This window comes from Erpetoichthys calabaricus, chromosome 13 (assembly GCF_900747795.2).
Source record: "Erpetoichthys calabaricus chromosome 13, fErpCal1.3, whole genome shotgun sequence".
NCBI classification, from domain to species: domain Eukaryota; kingdom Metazoa; phylum Chordata; class Cladistia; order Polypteriformes; family Polypteridae; genus Erpetoichthys; species Erpetoichthys calabaricus.
This window is the reverse complement of record NC_041406.2, coordinates 59,814,727-59,834,061: the sequence shown is the minus strand read 5'-3', so window position 1 is coordinate 59,834,061 and position 19,335 is coordinate 59,814,727. Positions and strand designations below refer to the sequence as shown.

General features: G+C 39.8%; 1 protein-coding gene across 3 annotated transcripts; it reads left to right on the top strand.

Moving 5' to 3' along the window:
- Positions 1-5,637: 5,637 nt before the first annotated feature.
- On the top strand, positions 5,638-18,275 carry LOC114663355 (myoglobin-like). 3 transcript variants are annotated; one of them, XM_028817040.2, is made up of 3 exons: positions 5,638-5,874; positions 6,642-6,852; positions 7,300-7,484. In XM_028817040.2, exons 1-3 carry the CDS (start codon positions 5,780-5,782, stop codon positions 7,414-7,416), a joined length of 423 nt encoding a protein of 140 aa, XP_028672873.1. In that variant the 5' UTR covers positions 5,638-5,779; the 3' UTR covers positions 7,417-7,484. The 3 variants fall into 3 exon arrangements, with proteins under 3 accessions (XP_028672873.1, XP_051791789.1, XP_028672871.1); XM_051935829.1 differs by lacking the exons at positions 6,642-6,852; positions 7,300-7,484 and adding exons at positions 17,203-17,416; positions 17,869-18,275 and having other exon boundaries at positions 5,698-5,874; XM_028817038.2 differs by lacking the exons at positions 5,638-5,874; positions 6,642-6,852; positions 7,300-7,484 and adding exons at positions 16,295-16,445; positions 17,203-17,416; positions 17,869-18,275.
- Positions 18,276-19,335: the final 1,060 nt, after the last annotated feature.

Here is a 19,335-nt window from a genome sequence, read left to right as displayed (position 1 = left end):
ACTGAATTTACCACAGGTGGACTCCAATTAAGCTGCAGAAACATCTCAAGGATGATCAGGGGAAACAGGATGCACCTGAGCTCAATTTCGACCTTCACGGCAAAGGCTGTGAATACTTATGTACATGTGCTTTCTCAATTTTTTTATTTTTAATAAATTTGCAAAAACCTCAAGTAAATTTTTTTCATGTTGTCATTATGGGGTGTTGTGTGTAGAATTCTGAGGAAAAAAATGAATTTAATCCATTTTGGAATAAGGCTGTAACATAACAAAATGTGGAAAAAGTGATGCGCTGTGAATACTTTCCGGATGCACTGTATTTATCTGCGATGCAACGGCTCTTTATACTGTATTTCTGCATATTAAGATGGTTTTTATAACCACAAATTAGTTTTTGAGGGGCGGGTTGATTCAGACGGAGTACTACTGAAGGCCTAGGTGTGAAATGCACGGTCCGCCACTGCCTTGTCAGTTCTGTTCCTCAGCCTGGCACCAAACACTGTAAAGAGAAACTAAAAAAATGTGTCCTGCTCTTTAAATGATCCAGCAAGGGAAGATGGTTTTATTTTGTTTCCTTTTAGTGAGGGTGACATGCTGACTTGTGTCATCTTATGTTTGTATCTCTTGTGAGAGAGCTGAATACAACCTCATCAAATCATAAAAAGTATGAGGGATTGAAAAGGCCAAAATCAACACCTTTAGTAAATTTCTTTCCAACCTGCTGAATCTGAACACAGGGTCACGGGGGTCTGCTGGAGCCAATCCCAGCCAACACAGGGCGCAAGGCAGGGAACCAATCCTGGGCAGGGCGCCAGCCCACCGCAGGACACACACACACACACACCAAGCACACACTAGGGCCAATTTAGAATCACCAATCGACCTAACCTGCATGTCTTTGGACTGTGGGAGGAAACCCACACAGACACGGGGAAAACATGCAAACTCCACGCAGGGAGGACCCAGGAAGCGAACCCGGGTCTCCTAACTGCGAGGCAGCAGCGCTGCCACCGTGCCGCCCTCCTTTAGTAAATTTTCACAAACTAATACTCAACCAATAGATTATGCACAAAAATATATAATTTATAGCCTGTTTGACTCCTCATAAAATTAAAGTCGCTCACCAGTGTTTTCTTCTCTCCTGTATTTTAATTCAGATTTGCTATTAATAGGTCTTCTTGGCATTCTGAACGTCTAGGGAGGGAAGAAGCGTACAAATTGAAATGAATGGTTCTTATCCACCAGACACGTGTACCATTTTAAAAATTATATTTCTTTTGTCATAAGCATTATCCTATGCGAAATGCTGCTGAAGAAAGCATAACAACCACAAGCCAGCAGCTCTCAAAAACCTTTATTGTTTAATAAATGTCTAGTTTCTTAAAACTGAGGCACAAGAGCAGAAAGCAATGTATCAAGCTAAAGTGCCTGCGAGTTTAATCGTGAAGCTGATGTCGTGTATGTTGCATTAAGGGACTACATGGACAAACTGAGAATTAATAAGAGTGTCATGAAAGAGAAGATCATGTAGTAGAGTGAGAAACCTCACTGAAGTATTGGTTCTAAACATTATAGCAGATAAACAACTGTAAGTAAAAGACACGACACTTTCAACTTCTGAAGGACTGGCTTATGTTTTTGAGTGAACAAAGTCTTGTGTTTCAGGCTTGTGAGTAAAAGATGATCTGCGGCCTCCCAAAAAGCTTTTTATTCATCAGAAGAGCTGTTTGAAAGGTCAGTGAAATGTTCTGACATTCTGACATCTGATTCGTGCTCTCATGTTAAATGCCCAAAAACGCTATGTGTTCTGTGGTGGTTACTTGTCTCAAGCAAGAAACAGGCCTGTCTCCTTTTCTTTTTACTCTATACACCTCAGACTATAAATATAAGAGCAGTTCAGGTCACTTGCAGAAATTCTCAGATGATTCTGAACTTCTGGAGTGTATTGATGAGGGGGAATGAGACAGGGGAGATGAATTAGGTGGAGAACTTTGAGAACTGTCTGCAAATCAACTTCAGCAAATCCAAAGAACTGCTTATTGATTTTCATCGCACCAAAGAGCCTCCACGTCCGGTCACTATTCAGGGCGTGCATGTAGAGGGGGGTCCACATCAGTGACAGGTTAGACTTGTCTTGTAGCGCAGTGGAATTATAGAAGAAAGGGCAGAGTGGGCTGTTTTTTTCTGTAGGAAACTGCGTTCCTTTAATTTGGGATGCGACATCCTTCACATCTTCAATAACTCTGTAATGGGCAGTGTGCTGTGCTGTGTCAGTAACATCATTTCAAGCGAGGCCCACCAAATTAACAAGCTAGTTAAAACGGCTGGCTCAGTGATGGGCCACACTTTGGACCCCCTGGAGGTAGTAGAGGAGGAAAGAATGAAGAAGAGACTGAGTGCCATTGTGAACACTGCTGCATAACCTCTCTGACAGGGTTCCTCGCACCATAACTGTCTGGTTCCTGTGTCTAAGCTAATTTTGCAACCATCTACACACATCTAACTGACCTCCTGCTTCTCTGAATTTGATTCCTCTCATTTAGCTTCTTATAAAATGATTTCTGACTGTCGAGATTAATGATATCATATGCTCCATTTTGATCACATCTTTTTGTTGCTTCCTCAAACAATTCCAGCATGTTGATAAAACATGACCTCCCTCTTCTGAGCCCTCACTGACTGTTCAATCAACCTCATGTTTTTGCTACATGTTGCTCAATCTTTTGTTTCATAATCCATCCATCCATTTTCCAACCCGCTGAATCCGAACACAGGGTTACGGGGGTCTGCTGGAGCCAATCCCAGCCAACACAGGGCACAAGGCAGGAACCAATCCTGGGCAGGGTGCCAACCCACCGCAGGACACACACAAACACACCAAGCACACACTAGGGCCAATTTAGAATCGCCAATCCACCTAACCTGCATGTTTTTGGACTGTGAGAGGAAACTGGAGCGCCCGAAGGAAACCCACGCAGACACGGAGAGAACATGCAAACTCCACGCAGGGAGGACCCGGGAAGTGAACCCAGGTCCCCAGGTCTCCCAACTGCGAGGCAGCAGCACTACCCACTGTGCCACCGTGCCGCCCCTTGTTTAATAATTCCTTCCATTAATTTACATGTGATGCATGTTAAACTTACTGGCCTATAGTTGCTTGGATCTTCCTTTTCATATAAGGGGATAATGTTTGCCATTTTCCAGTCCATGGCAATTTAATTAGTGTTCAGTAAGTTCCTAAAAATATGTGTGAAAGGTTTTATATATTTAGTCGCTAAGCACCTTAAGAACTTGAGGGCAGAAATGATCTGGTCCTTGTGAGTTGATTGATTTCAGCCTATTTATTCCAAGCAGTACTACTCCATCTGCAATGTCCAAACCCCTCAGTACCTTCTAAGAAGTTCCTTTAAACACTGGGAGGTTATCAACTTCATCCAACGTGAACACCTCAAAAAATGTGAGTTTAGAGCATCTGCCGTTTCACTGTCTATATTTTAAAATCCCCTTTACTATTCCTCCTTGAATGTTCATTTACTACTACAATACTGAAGAATCTCCTTTGGTCCTCTTTCACCTTATCTGCTGTTATGCTCTCTAACTGCTTTTTACCTTCCATAATGTCCTGCTTAATGGTTGCCCTCATGTTTTTATGTGCCCTATGATTCAAATTGGAGTTTTCAGTCTTATGTGCCATATACAGATGTTTTTTTCCTTTGCATGTTCTTTGTCTACTCTTTATCAAACCACTGTGCAGTTTTTTAAAATTTCGTTCTAATTCCATAATAATGTATCTACCTGTCATGCATTTAATGTAAAATGTTTTTAAAACTGTTCCAATGCTCCTCGGCTGACTCCACACTTAAAAGCTTATCCCAGTCTATTCTCCTTAGACTTTGCCACAACTTCTCAAATTCTACCTTTCCAAATTTAACCTCAACTGTTTTACTCTTTGCATCTCTGCTCTTCCAAATCACTGAGAATTGTATGATGAAATGGTCACTTCACCTTAGTGGTTCAATCCCCTCTATATCCTTAATTCTATCTTGATGATTACAAAATACTAAATGAAGACATGCACCCCACACATGTTGGTGCTTTAACAAACTGTGTTACAAAACAGTTACTGATTATTTCTAAAAACTCCTGTTCTGTTGCTCTGGTATTCTCAAGGTTAGCCCAATTAATATTCGGGTAGATAAAGTAACCTATGAATATAATATCCCCCTATAAACTTGCTTTTTTAAAATCACTAAAACATTGAGAATTAAAATTGCTGTCTGCCTTGGGTGGTAAATAACACACTCCTAAAATAAAGCCTCTGTCCCTAATACTTCCTAGACGAAGCCAGATGCCCTCAGTAAGACGGTGCTCATCTTCCAATTGAAGAGGACTTGCATTTAAATTCTGTCTGACATAAACAGCAACCCCACCTTCATTTGTGTTCTGTCTCTCCTTCCTAAACATCGTGTTTCCCTCTATGTTGCACCCATCTCCATCTTTTAATTTAAACAGGTTTCTGTTATTGCTAAAATATCAAATATGCAAATCCAACTCACTTGATTAATTTTTCATACTTCCAGCATTAAGGCAAGTCATTTTGATCTTTTATATATTGTATTTCACTTTTGTACTAATAATTTAGGTTAGAATTTATGGTAGTACACATCTTTATTTTAACACTATTGTATGTTTCATCATGTACAGTTTTAACCCTGGCCTGTCCTAAATTTCCTGTCCCCAACCCATTCCCTAGTTTAAACAATCCTCGACTAACCTACTCAGACATCTCCCCAATACTTTTGTGCCCCTCTGGATCAGACTGATGTCTGCTAGTGATGATGCTAGGGGGTCTGACACAGCCTTTCAGTATTCATTGTCATTTGCCCCTTTTTCTGTTCCACTCACCGTCAATATTATGATACAATTATATGAGCAAACGTCACAGAAAAGGGGAAATAACAGGAAGATGGCAAACAATTAAAGACAAAATATTTCTTATAACGGTGAATCTCACACTGTAGCACTTTTTGGAAAGTACAAAAAGAGATGAAGAAGAGAAAAAGACCAGTTAATTAAACAGTTGGAGGTAAGATAAAATAATGAATGGATTGTGAAACTGTTTGAAATAAAACATGAAACTATGGATGTGAACATTTCCAAAACACCAAGACATAAATCTTACAGGCATGTGAAAGCAGTCAAACGAGTAGGATTTTATATTTGCTTTTCTGCAAAGCGGATATTCTTACATTCAGGATAATATTTTGGAGTAACTGCAATTCCGTGTTAAAAATAATGCATAAGTAAAATAAAAATATTAATAAAATCAGCTGGATATAATTAACAATCTAGAGTGCTAGGAAAGGGAAGTAAAGTTCAATTAAGAGGGGTCTTCAATTGAAAGCCTTCATCTGTAGCTAGGAACTGAGAATTAAAACTAGCAGCTAATGAGATTCCCTTCACTGTGTGAGGTTTCAATTCCATGTACAATATGAAAACATACACTAAACTATTAAGAATACTCTTGAAGTATTTATTTATTTTATCCTCTGAAAAATCGAAAAGAAATCAGATTTATCAGACCATCCTTTAAATTAACAGGCCCGTGTGAGTCTCGGCGCTTCAATCAGCGGCTTCTCCAGCGGGCAGGGCGCACGTGCTCAGGGGGCGGAGTCGCCGTCGGTTCATAAAGAGGACGGGAGGCGGCAGGTGAGCAGCTGGCAGTGTTCTTGTTTTGTTAACGGAGTTTCAGCAGCATCGAGTTGTTTGTCTCCCCACGATGTGCGCTTGTGTTGAGGATTACAAGAAGGTTCTCAGTTTTTGGGAACCCGTGAAGGCTAATCCCAAGTACTATGGGGAGATTATTTTTCAGCGGTTCGTTTTTTCCTTGCTCTTTACGAATTTGTCCAATTCAATGTTTGAAATGTTTATCTCTTTATATTTTAAACGTTAAAGCCTTAAGTGTTTGCTGGCTTGTGGCTAAATTCGTTACTGTTGCATTCTTTATTCTACAATGTCTTCCAGTATTAGCATTAAATGGTCACAGCGTGAGGTGCAGTAAGTGATTTAATACTCCCATTGTGGGTTGCTCATGATCTCCTTAAACACGTCGTGTGATGTTTTATTTCTCCTACTGTATAAACCATTTGCTGTTTACTGTTGGAAGTGCAATGTAGGCCATGGCTGAACCTTTTAGGTTAGAATATGCATAGACTTCTTAAAATTGAATTGCTTACTGTTGCCTTCTGTGTATTTAGGTGTCTAAAAAAAAAAAAAAAAAAAAGTTAGTCTTCAGAGTGACGCATGCAGATTCCAGAAGGAACCCTTTTAATTCTCTCTTCCCGTGTGTCTCTCTCTCTCTCTCTCTTCTCTCCCCCCCCCCCACTAAAAGTGTGGAATACTGTATAGCAATAGGGTTATGATTGTAAATGAATATTGCATGATCAGGTTATTTCAGATTCCTTTTTAGTATAATCTATTTTGCCTACTTGGTTAACCCATTCTGGGAAAGGTTTGTTAGATGTTTTACTTGTTCTGAGGCTCCACACAGCCTAGTGGACTGTGATTTTTGAGGATATTTAACTTGAGATGCCCATGATATTGCAGGTCAATGAAGTTTTTCTCCCCATCTATATCCTCAGCTTGTTTGAGACCCATCCAGATGTTCAGAAGCTGTTCCCTAAGTTTGCTGGCCTTTCCAAAGAGCAGCTGCAGAACAATCCTGACTTCCAGGCCCATGGGGAAACTGTCTGCAAGCTGACAGAATTTGTGCAACATCAAAAGGCAGACGAGTCCTTTGTGAAGGGGCTGGCAAAACGTCGTGCTTCTTGGCATGACAAGGTCAACTTTCGGGTAATTGCTGGATATAAAGACTTGATGTGATGGCATTGCTCAGTAGAATGTAGTAATGGTGGTGGGGTTGGGACTTGGGCCTAATAAGTGTTTGTGTGGCTTTTATTTCTGGAAGTTTATTTTAGACAAGCCCTTTTCTGTAGCCATGATGATAGACTGGCTCTTGGTTTAAGCTTTTCTGGTTGCACAGTTGATTGGTCTTTACAATTGTATAACACTTTCATATTGAACTAAGCATAGACATCAATTCTTGAAGGAACACCTGTCCCAAATGCTACTGGATAGTGCCTGAAGTGTTTTTCTAGAATTGTGCCTTAACAGTATTAAGACTGGCACTAAATGTGACTATTTTAGTGTCTACATAGCTATTTGCTTCCATGACTTTGTTCTAAGCTTCATTAGGCTAGCAACTATAAAAATGAGTAATTGTAATTTTTTCCTTCACAGATCATCAGTGAAATCATTGTCGTTGTGGCAGCAGAGAAGATTGATGGCTTTGGCACTGATGCTCAAACTGCCCTGAAGAATGTGCTGAAGGCGTTTCAAACTGGCATGGGGGCTTGATATGATGGTGTTTGAGCTCTTGTATGAATAAAACTACTTCAAAAAGGGCTGCCTGGTTGTTTCTATTTGAAGATCTGTGATTCTATAGGCTGTATATTCTGTAGTAGTTCCAAAAACCCCTGGAGAACACCTGTCACTTCCAGACTGGAGATGGTCCTTAAGACCAGGATTTCTACCCACTATTGTACATCAATAGAGTTGTCCCTTTTGGACTGGGATTTGTTATGTAAATACATAACTGTATTGAACTCTAATCCATAGTGTGGACTGATCTCTAATTTGAGGTTCTTTCTGGCTTTGGTTTGAGATCTTCAATGCAGTGGTTTTGCCAATTATCCACTCCACCTGAACTAATGGATAACATTGGTCTGAGACCCTCACATGGGTCTGATGTAACCCTCGTTGGCCTTAATTTAAAATCCAAGGAAAGGGCAATGTTGTGGTTTTGAGGCAGTAACATTTGCACGCTCCAGAATATATGTGCTAACCCACCTTATCAGACTGAATGTGGATTTTTTTTTTTTTTTTCCCTCTCCTGCCTGCTTATTTGGGGGGGGGGGGGGGTATTGAAAATTTTATAGGCTTCACTGTAGACTCTGAAGCCAAACTCTGCTTGTTGCTTGACCAAGGACAATGACCATTTGGCTAAATGTTACCAAGATCTGCTGGAACTGTGTGCCTTACTCTTTCCTAGTAGTGGATTAGCTGTATAAGACAACTAAAGGCTGTCGCCATGGGCCTTCTGGAGCTAATAAGGGGGCACAGATATGGGTTAACAAGTGGCTGACTTATTTAGTATGGTGGTGAACATTACAGGAGTAAACGGTCTTAATCCCGCTTTTGTTAGTAAAATGTACCCTGGCACGTAGTGCTAGTGTTTTTTTGTAGTCCGAAGTACTGTGGGTGTCGTGTTTATCCTTTTGCAACATGGATAGCATGTGTAGATATTGTGATCATGGGTGTTGGGAGATCGGTACCATTGGAAAGCCATGGTTCTGTATTGTAGTGAAAGAAACTTTGCACTGCACTTGTAATAGTGATTTCAAAGTTCACTATCTGCATTGAAAACCCCTATTCTGCCTCAATAAAAACCTGTGAATGTCCGTAAAGGTGAAATTTCCTAGTCCTCCAGAAAGACTAAGTGTGTGTCATGGGCTGTCCCGTCTCAGGCCAGCATTTTCTGCACTGGCAGGTTAAAAGTATTGTACCGTTGGGGTGGTTTTTTGTTTCAACCCCCCCCCACCAATATTAAATGTGGACAACTGCAACTGCACCCCATATTTGTTTTTGTCACTTAAATGCAGTTCAGCCTTTCAAATAAGCAACATAAGTATTTTGCTAAGAATATTTTACACATACATGAATAGTACAAAACTGGCACTATTTAGTTGGTGTTCAGTAGCATTTTTGATGCTTTAAGAGATCCTTGGACTATAATACAGGCGTTTCTACGTGCGGAGATCAGTACTTTCCTGTTGATTACATCTCTGAACTTGTAACAAACCAGAAAGGGGTCTTTTGTTTGGCTTTGTCTTTGTTTCGTGTTTATTTTCTTCTGCAGTTGCCTCTTGGTCTGCCACGTTGTTGTTTGAAGTCTGTCTTGATGGCACTGCAGAACTAGACTGCATGTTCATACAAAAGCTGCTTAAAGGGATATCGATCTTCTTGATTATCTATTGGATCATTCTCATTTGTCTCAAATACAGCATGTTCTACTTAAGTTTTAAATCATTTTGTTTTAAATGTCTGGTATTGTTTTCAGCCCAACAGGATCTTGTTTCCATCTCTTACTTTTTGCTGCACCAGTGACTTGTTTTGAACGCCCATCCATACAGAGGTTGCCCTTTTTGTTTGGTATTGTTTAAAATCAAATGTATGATCTCATAAGCAGGGGTGTCGAACTCCGGTCCTGGAGGGCTGCAATGGCTGCAGGTTTTCACTCTAACCACCTTCTTAATTAGTGATGTGTTTTTGCTGCTAATTAACTTTTTTCCTTAGATTTAATTAACTTGACTCGCACCCCTTCTTTCTCTTTCCTTAATTAGCAGCCAAACAATCATGAGACACAAAATGAGCAAACAGGTGACCACCTACCCACATTACCTGAACATAAAGAAAGGTGAGGGTCGTGGTAAGGTTGATCTCTCAGGTCAATAATCAGAAAAAGAAAATCAACAATTTGGGAAATGTCTGCTGTAGCAGAATGAGAGCAGCAGCAAGCCATGGAATTAAGTAATGGGTTTAATTAACAGCAAGAATTGGCTTCTCATTAAGAAACTGGTTGGAGTGAAATTGGTTGGAGTTTGAAACCCCAGTTTAGCTGGTTATCTGTTCGCTCGTTTCACATCTCATTTCTGTTTGGCTGCCAATTAATGAAGAAAAGAATCAATTTAGAGGACCAAATCCTTAAAGACTGGGCTATTAAACTGAAGGGAAAAGGAGTTAATTAGCAGTGAAAACTGGTCACTGATTAGGAAGAGTCCGAATGAAAACCTGCAGCCACTGTGGCCCTCCTGGCCTGGAGTTCGACACGCGTGCTCATAAGAGTGACATATGAGACACCTGGTCTGATAGTGACACACACCCCCCCAACTATGAAAACCAACCAGGACGTATAGTTTTCCTTTTATACGTGGTTTTTATTTATGTCTGAAGACAGGTTTATAATTCTCAGGATCAAAGTGAGGCAGTGGTTGTGTGCTGCATAGCGGATTGCTGACGGTGCCTGTACTGTTGGTGAAAACTGGGCTTTTTGTTATTTGGTGTTTTTCTCTTGCACATAAGGCTACTTTCTGATTAGAGCCCCAACATGCACACACAAGTCACTCTAGTGGTAGATACAGCATTGAATATTAGTCATCTTCAGTCACCATCACAATCTTAGACATTACCAGTTTATTGGAATTTCAAAATGAAATGCTTGTTGAACAAAAAACAAAATGCTTGAAATCAATAAATTTGATGTTATTGAGCCTATTTTCTTATATTGCTGTTGAGCTTTTGCCTTTGAGACTTTTGAACTCTTAGGACAGTACGACAGGAAGAAGGGTGACTGTCATGTCTGTTGAAGGGGACTTGTCTGTCACCGAGGCAACCTCAGGTTCGCAGTGCCACAGAAAAAACTGCATGCTGACTGCTGCCACGTGCAAAGCGTCAGTTGCATGATGGGTGATGCAGGGAACATTTTAATTTGGGCACTGATCTGGCCTCGACCCTGCCTGTTTGTGTATAGTAGAATGTTTGATCCTGCTACAATAAATAACTTTGCTGTTTCTGTTTTGACGAAAAATAAAGCTGGTTTTTGTAAAGTACTTGGACTCGTCTTTGGGGTACAAGACAGCGCCTCACACGTCACACCTTCAGTAATGTTTTTCTTTCTCAGAAGTTCAAATTGTCTCCTAATTTTGTGGTTCAGCAAGGGAAGACAGTTCAGGGCTACATGCCTTTGGGAACAGTTATTGTTTGCGTTTACTCGAGAAGCTTAGACCCTGAGCTAAATAACGTATTTCCTACTGTTGACCCACGTTTCTCCTCTCAATTAAGTGCTGAATTTTAACAGTCAAGGTCATTACAGAGGCAGAGCATTGCTAGATAGAAGGGAGAGTTTAGGTGTTTTCAAAGAGGCTGAAGGCCAAAAAAAACTTTTTTTTGTTACCCTTTAGTGAAGGTGACATGCTGACTTGGTAATCATATGTTTGTGTCCCTCGTGAGAGAGCTGAATACAACCTCATCAAATCATAAAAAGTATGAGGGACTAAAAAGGCCATAAATCATATTTTTGTGCATAATCTGTTTACATCTGAACACTATTGGTTTATGAATATCAACCATCAAACCAAATCAATATAGTTCATATGCAAACCAGTGGTATGTATATACAAACAGACATAGTTCACGTACAAACTGATAATATATAAATGTAATGTATTATTATTATTATATGGACAAGAACCAATATAGTTCATATGAATGTAAGCAGGATTTAAACCACGCAAACTAATTAAGTGTGCATGCAAACCGATACTAGACTTTATTCTGTTGTGTTTACACAAGAAAACATTAAACGTGACTTCTCAGTTGATTATGAAAACATACAGAAATAAAGAACAAATGGAGACAAGACAGGTTAAAACTTACACAACAAATCCAAAATATTTACATTATTTGAAAATATTGTTAACTTTTTCCAGCAGTTTGTTTTTATAGGGCACAACCAATAAAATCAGGTGCTGATCTATCAGCCGATATTTGGTCTCCATGTATGCATCATCATTAGATGAACACACCAATATTATGATGCTGAAACTCTTCCAATCGAGGCACATTTATTACTTCATTTCTCTAATATCAAAGAACTTCATTTATAAAGCCACTGCCCTGGCCTGCTAAGCACATTGACATACACATGCTGTCGAATTACACACGCTTTGAAAACTTCACCCCCATAAATCCTCCCCAGGACAGGCAGTTTCTTACAGAGGTCCTTCATGTGTTTACTGTTACACATGACGGTCACAATGCTCCTGTTTAGATGTTGTGTTTCATGAGTTCTCTTGCAATGCCTGAATGGCTGCCACACAGCCTGCTCCAAGTGTACACCAGGATTTCTCTCTCATGGTGATTGTCTTTGTTTCAAAAGTCTGCTGTTTGCCCGATGAGCAGCAGCAGGAGTTTTGCTCTAAAGTGGTTGATGGCGCTCTTACACTGTGAGAGTTTGAGAAGAAAACAAACTTTAGAATTGTGGCAAACCCTTCTCTGCACAGTGATGCAAACAGGAGAGCTTTGGGTTTGTAAGGCATGGAGATTTGGCCCCATTAACTGCAGCCATCGGTCGATAGGACATTTTATTAATAAATGCACGCCAACCTTCTTTCTGTCACTGTCCTAAATTCACGTGTTACTTTGGAGCAAATCACACTCCGCATGCCAATCAGCTTTCCAAAATGCTCACCTCAACTTGTCAAAAGAACGGCCATCTCTAAGTGTACATCAAAGAAACCTTCAAGTGTTGCACATCATAACAAAGCAGAGAAGTCCACTCTTACACAGAGCTGCAATGACAACAGGAAAGGGTTTGTAGTTTAAGTGAAACTGCTTGTTTGTTGTGTGGTCCATAATGTCCCTCTATAAATTGTGAGAAGCCTCACTGAAGTATTGGTTCTAAACATTATAGCAGATAAACAACTGTAAGCAAAAGACACGACCTCTTCAACTTCTGAAGGACTGGCTTATGTTTTTGAGTGAACAAAGTCTTGTGTTTCAGGCTTGTGAGTAAAAGACAATCTGCGGCCTCCCAAAAAGCTTTTTATTTATCAGAAGAACTGTTTGAAAGGTCAGTGAAATGTTCTGACATTCTGACATCTGATTGGTGCTCTCATGTTAAATGCCCAAAAACGCTATGTGTTCTGTGGTGGTTACTTGTCTCAAGCAAGAAACAGGCCTGTCTCCTTTTCTTTTTTCTCTGTATACCTCAGACTATAAATATAAGAGCAGTTCAGGTCACCTGCAGAAATTCTCAGATGATTCTGAACTTCTGGAGTGTATTGATAAGGGGGAATGAGACAGGGGAGAGGAATTAGGTGGAGAACTTTGAGAACTGTCTGCAAATCCAAAGAACTGCTTATTGACTTTCATCGCACCAAAGAGCCTCCGCGTCTGGTCACTATTCAGGGTGTGCATGTAGAGGGGGTCCACATCAGTGACAGGTTAGACTTGTCTTGTAACACAGTGGAACAGTAGAAGAAAGGGCAGAGTGGGCTGTTTTTATCTGTAGGAAACTGAGTTCCTTTAATTTGGGAAGCGACATCCTTCACATCTTCGACAACTCTGTAATAGGCAGTGTGGTGTGCTGTGTCAGTAACAACATTTCAAGAGAGGCCCACCAAATTAACAAGCTAATTAAAATGGCTGGTTCAGTGATGGGCCACACTTTGGATCCCCTGGAGGTAGTAGAGGAGGAAAGAATGAAGAAGAGACTGAGTGCCATTGTGAACACTGCTGCATAACCTCTCTGACATGTTCCTCGCACCATAACGGTCTGGTTCCTGTGTCTAAGCTAATTTTGCAACCATCTACACACATCTACCTGACCTCCTGCTTCTTTGATTTTGATTCCTCTCATTTACCATCTTATAAAATGATTTCTGACTGTTGAGATTAATGATATCATATGCTCCATTTTGATCACATCTTTTTGTTGCTTTCTCAAACAATTCCAGCATGTTGATAAAACATGACCTCCCTCTTCTGAGCCCTCACTGACTGTTCAATCAACCTCAGGTTTTTGCTACGTGTTGCTCAATCTTTTGTTTAATAATTCCTTCCATTAATTTACATGTGATGCATGTTAAACTTACTGGCCTATAGTTGCTTGGATCTTCCTTTTCATATAATGAGATAATGTTTGCCATTTTCCAGTCCATGGCAATTTAATTAGTGTTCAGTCAGTTCCTAAAAATATGTGTGAAAGGTTTTATATATTTAGTCGCTAAGCACCTTAAGAACTCGAGGGCAGAAATGATCTGCTCCTTGTGAGTTGTTTGATTTCAGCCTATTTATTCCAAGCAGTACTACTCTATCTGCAATTTCCAAACCCCTCAGTACCTTCTAAGAAGTTGCTTTAAACACTGGGAGGTTATCAACTTCATCCAATGTGAACACCTCAAAAAATGTGAGTTTAGAGCATCTGCCGTTTCACTGTCTATGTTTTAAAATCCCCTTTACTATTCCTCCTTGAATGTTCATTTACTACTACAATACTGAAGAATCTCTTTTGGTCCTCATTCACCTTATCTGCTGTTTTGCTCTCTAACTGCTTTTTACCTTCCATAATGTCCTGCTTAATGGTTGCCCTCATGTTTTTATGTGCCCTCTGATTCAAATTGGAATTCTCAGTCGTATGTGCCATATACAGATGGTTTTTTTTTCCTTTGCATGTTCTTTGTCTACTCTTTATCAAACCACTGTGCAGTTTTTTAAAATTTCTTTCTAATTCCATAATAATGTATCTACCTGTCATGCATTTAATGTAAAATGTTTTTAAACCTGTTCCAATGCTCCTCGACTGACTCCACACTTAAAAGCTTATCCCAGTCTATTCTCCTTAGACTTTGACACAACTTCTCAAATTGTACCTTTCCAAATTTAACCTCAACTGTTTTACTCTTTGCATCTCTGCTCTTCCAAAACACTGAGAATTGTATGATGAAATGGTCACTTCACCTTAGTGGTTCAATCTCCTCTATATCCTTAATTCTATCTTGATGATTACAAAATACTAAATGAAGACATGCACCCCACACATGTTGGTGCTTTAACAAACTGTGTTACAAAACAGTTACTGATTATTTCTAAAAACTCCTGTTCTGCTGCTCTGCTATTCTCAAGGTTAGCCCAATTAATATTGAGGTAGATAAAGTAACCTATGAATATAATATCCCCCTATAAACTTGCTTTTTTAATATCACTAAAACGTTGAGAATTAAAATTACTGTCTGCATTGGGTGCTCATCTTCCAATTGAAGAGGACTTGCATTTAAATGCTGTCTGACATAAACAGCAACCCCACCTCCATTTGTGTTCTGTCTCTCCTTCCTAAACATTGTGTTTCCCTTTGTGTTGCACCCATCCCCATCTTTTAATTTAAACAGGTTTCTGTTATTGCTAAAATATCAAACATGCAAATCCAACTCACTTGTTTAATTTTTCATACTTCCAGCATTAAGGCAAGTCATTTTGATCTTTATATACTGTATTTCACTTTTGCACTAATAATTTAGGTTAGAATTTATGGTAGTACACATTTTTATTTTAACACTATTGTATGTTCCATCATGTACAGTTTTAACCCTGGCCTGTCCTAAATTTCCTGTCCCCAACTCATTCCCTAGTTTAAACAATCCTTGACTAACCTACTCTGACATCTCCCCAATACTTTTGTGCCCCTCTGGATCAGACTGATGTCTACTAGTGATGATGCTAGGGGGTCTGACACAGCCTTTTAGTATTCATTGTCATTTGCCCCTTTTTCTGTTCCACTCACCGTCAATATTATGATACAATTATAGGAGCAAACGTCACAGAAAAGGGGAAATAACAGGAAGATGGCAAACAATTAAAGACAAAATATTTCTTATAACGGTGAATCTCACACTGTAGCACTTTTTGGAAAGTACAAAAAGAGATGAAGAAGAGAAAAAGACCAGTTAATTAAACAGTTGGAGGTAAAATAATGAATGGATTGTGAAACTGTTTGAAATAAAACTATGAAACTATGGATGTGAACATTTCCAAAACACCAAGACATAAATCTTACAGGCATGTGAAAGCAGTCAAGCGAGGAGGATTTTATATTTGCTTTTCTGCAAAGCGGATATTCTTACATTCAGGAAAATATTTTGGAGTAACTGCAGTTCCGAGTTAACAATAATGCATAAGTAAAATTAAAATATAAATAAAATCAGTTGGATATAATTAACAGTCTAGAGTGCTAGGAAAGGGAAGTAAAGTTCAATTGAGAGGGGTCTTCAATTGAAAGCCTTCATCTGTAGCTAGGAACTGAGAATTAAACTAGCAGCTAATGAGATTCCCTTCACTGTGTGAGGTTTCAATTCCATGTACAATATGAAAACATACACTTAACTATTAAGAATACTCTTGAAGTATTTATTTATTTATTTATTTATTTATTTATTTATTTTATCCTCTGAAAAATCGAAAAGAAATCAGATTTATCAGACCATCCTTTAAATTAACAGGCCCGTGTGAGTCTCGGCGCTTCAATCAGCGGCTTCTCCAGCGGGCAGGGCGCACGTGCTCAGGGGGCGGAGTCGCCGTCGGTTCATAAAGAGGACGGGAGGCGGCAGGTGAGCAGTTGGCAGTGTTCTTGTTTTGTTAACGGAGTTTCAGCAGCATCGAGTTGTTTGTCTCCCCACGATGTGCGCTTGTGTTGAGGATTACAAGAAGGTTCTCAGTTTTTGGGAGCCCGTGAAGGCTAATCCCAAGTACTATGGGGAGATTATTTTTCAGCGGTTCGTTTTTTCCTTGCTCTTTACGAATTTGTCCAATTCAATGTTTGAAATGTTTATCTCTTTATATTTTAAACGTTAAAGCCTTAAGTGTTTGCTGGCTTGTGGCTAAATTCGTTACTGTTGCATTCTTTATTCTACAATGTCTTCCAGTATTAGCATTAAATGGTCACAGCGTGAGGTGCAGTAAGTGATTTAATACTCCCATTGTGGGTTGCTCATGATCTCCTTAAACACGTCGTGTGATGTTTTATTTCTCCTACTGTGTAAACCACTTGCTGTTTACTGTTGGAAGTGCAATGTAGGCCATGGCTGAACCTTTTAGGTTAGAATATGCATAGACTTCTTAAAATTGAATTGCTTACTGTTGCCTTCTGTGTATTTAAAAAAAAAAAAAAAAAAAAGTTAAAGACGCCTAGTCTTCAGAGTGACGCATGCAGATTCCAGAAGGAGCCCTTTTAATTCTCTCTTCCCATCTCTCCTCCCCCCCCCCCCAGCCAAAAGTGTGGAATACTGTATAGCAATAGGGTTATGATTGTAAATGAATATTGCATGATCAGGTTTTTATTTCAGATTCCTGTTTAGTAGAATCTATTTTGCCTACTTGGTTTTCCCATTCTGGGAAAGGTTGGTTAGAAAATGTTTTACTTGTTCTGAGGCTCCACACAGCCTAGTGGACTGTGATTTTTGGGGATATTTAACTTGAGATGCCCATGATATTGCAGGTCAATGAAGTTTTTCTCCCCATCTATATCCTCAGCTTGTTTGAGACCCATCCAGATGTTCAGAAGCTGTTCCCTAAGTTTGCTGGCCTTTCCAAAGAGCAGCTGCAGAACAATCCTGACTTCCAGGCCCATGGGGAAACTGTCGTCTGCAAGCTGACAGAATTTGTGCAACATCAAAAGGCAGACGAGTCCTTTGTGAAGGGACTGGCAAAACGTCGTCCTGCTTGGCATGACAAGGTCAACTTTCGGGTAATTGCTGGATATAATGGCTTGACGTGATGGCATTGCTCAGTAGAATGTAGTAATAGTGGTGGGGTTGGGACTTGGGCCTAATAGGTGTGTGTGTGTGTGTGTTTTTTATTTCTGGAAGTTTAATTTAGACAAGCCCTTTTCTGTAGCCTTGATGATAGACTGGCTCTTGGTTTAAGCTTTTCTGGTTGCACAATTGATTGGTCTTCACAATTGTATAACACTTTCATATTGAACTAAGCATAGACTTCGATTCTTGAAGGAACACCTGTCCCAAATGCTACTGCATAGTGCCTGAAGTGTTTTTCTATAATTGTGCCTTAACAGTATTAAGACTGGCACTAAATGTGACTATTTTAATGTCTACATCGCTATTTGCTTCCATGACTTTGTTCTAAGCCTCATTTAGGCTAGCAACTATAAAAATGAGTAATTGTAATCTTCCTTCACAGATCATCAGTGAAATCATTGTCGTGGTGGCAGCAGAGGAGATTGATGGCTTTGGCACTGATGCTCAAACTGCCCTGAAGAATGTGCTGAAGGCGTTTCAAACTGGCATGGGGGCTTGATATGATGTGTGAGCTCCTGTATGAATAAAACTACTTCAAACAGAAGGGCTGCCTGGTTGTTTTCTATTTGACTCTGTGATTCTATAGGCTGTATATTCTGTAGTTCTCCAGGGGATTTTGAAACTACACCAGTCGCTTCCAGACTGGAGATGGTCCTTAAGACCAGGATTTCTACCCACTATTGTACATCAATAGAGTTGTCCCTTTTGGACTGGGATTCGATATGTAAATACTTGACTGTATGGACTCCATAGTGTGGACTGATCTCTAATGTGAGGTCCTTTCTGGCTTTGGTTTGAGATCTTCAATGAAGTGGTTTTGCCAATTGTCCACTCCACCTGCACTAATGGATAACGTTGGTGTGATCCCCTCACATGGGTCTGAAGTAACCCTTGTTGGTATTAGAATTTAAAATCGAAGGAAAGGGCAATGTGGTGGTTTTGAGGCAGTAACATTTGCATGCCCTAGAATATGTGCTAACACACCTTATCGGACTGAATGTGGATTTCCCAATGCCGGCTTAGTATTTGGGTAGGGGGGATTTTTGAAAATGATTGGGTTCAGAGTCTACAGTGAAACCAAGCTGGGCTTGACCAAGGGCAATGAGCATATGGCTAAATGTTACCAAGATCTACTGGAACTGTGCGTGCCTTTTTTTCCTAGTAGTGGATTAGCTGTATAGGACAACTAAAGGCTGTTGCCATGGGCCTTTTGGAGCTAATAAGGGGGCACAGATATGGGTTAACAAGTGGCTGACTTATTTAGTATGGTGGTGAACATTACAGGAGTAAACTGTCTTAATCCTGCTTTTAGTAAAATGTACCCTGGCAGGTAGTGCTAGTGTTTTTTGTAGTCCGAAGTACTGTGGGTGTTGTGTTTAACATTTTGCACCTGGGATAGCATGTGTAGATATTGTGATCATGGGTGTTGGGAGACCGGTACCATTGGAAAGCCATGGTTCTGTATTGTAGAGAAAAACTTTGCACTTGTAATTGTGATTTCAAAGTTCAATATCTGCATTGAAAACCCCTATTCTGCCTCAATAAAAACCTGTGAAAGTCCATAAAGGTGAAATTTCCTGGTCCTCCAGAAAGACTAAGTGTGTGTCATGGGCTGTCCTGGCTCAGGCCTGCATTTTCTGCACTGGCAGGTTAAAAGTAGTGTATCGTGTTTTTTTGTTCTCTCCAATACTAAATGTGGACAACTGTGCAACTGCACCCCATATTTCTTTTTCTCACTTAAATGCAGTTCAGCCTTTCAAATAAGCAACATATGTATTTTGCTAAGAATATTTTACATAACCTGTGCATGCATAAAAGTTTGGTACTGCTACAAAACTGGCACTACTTA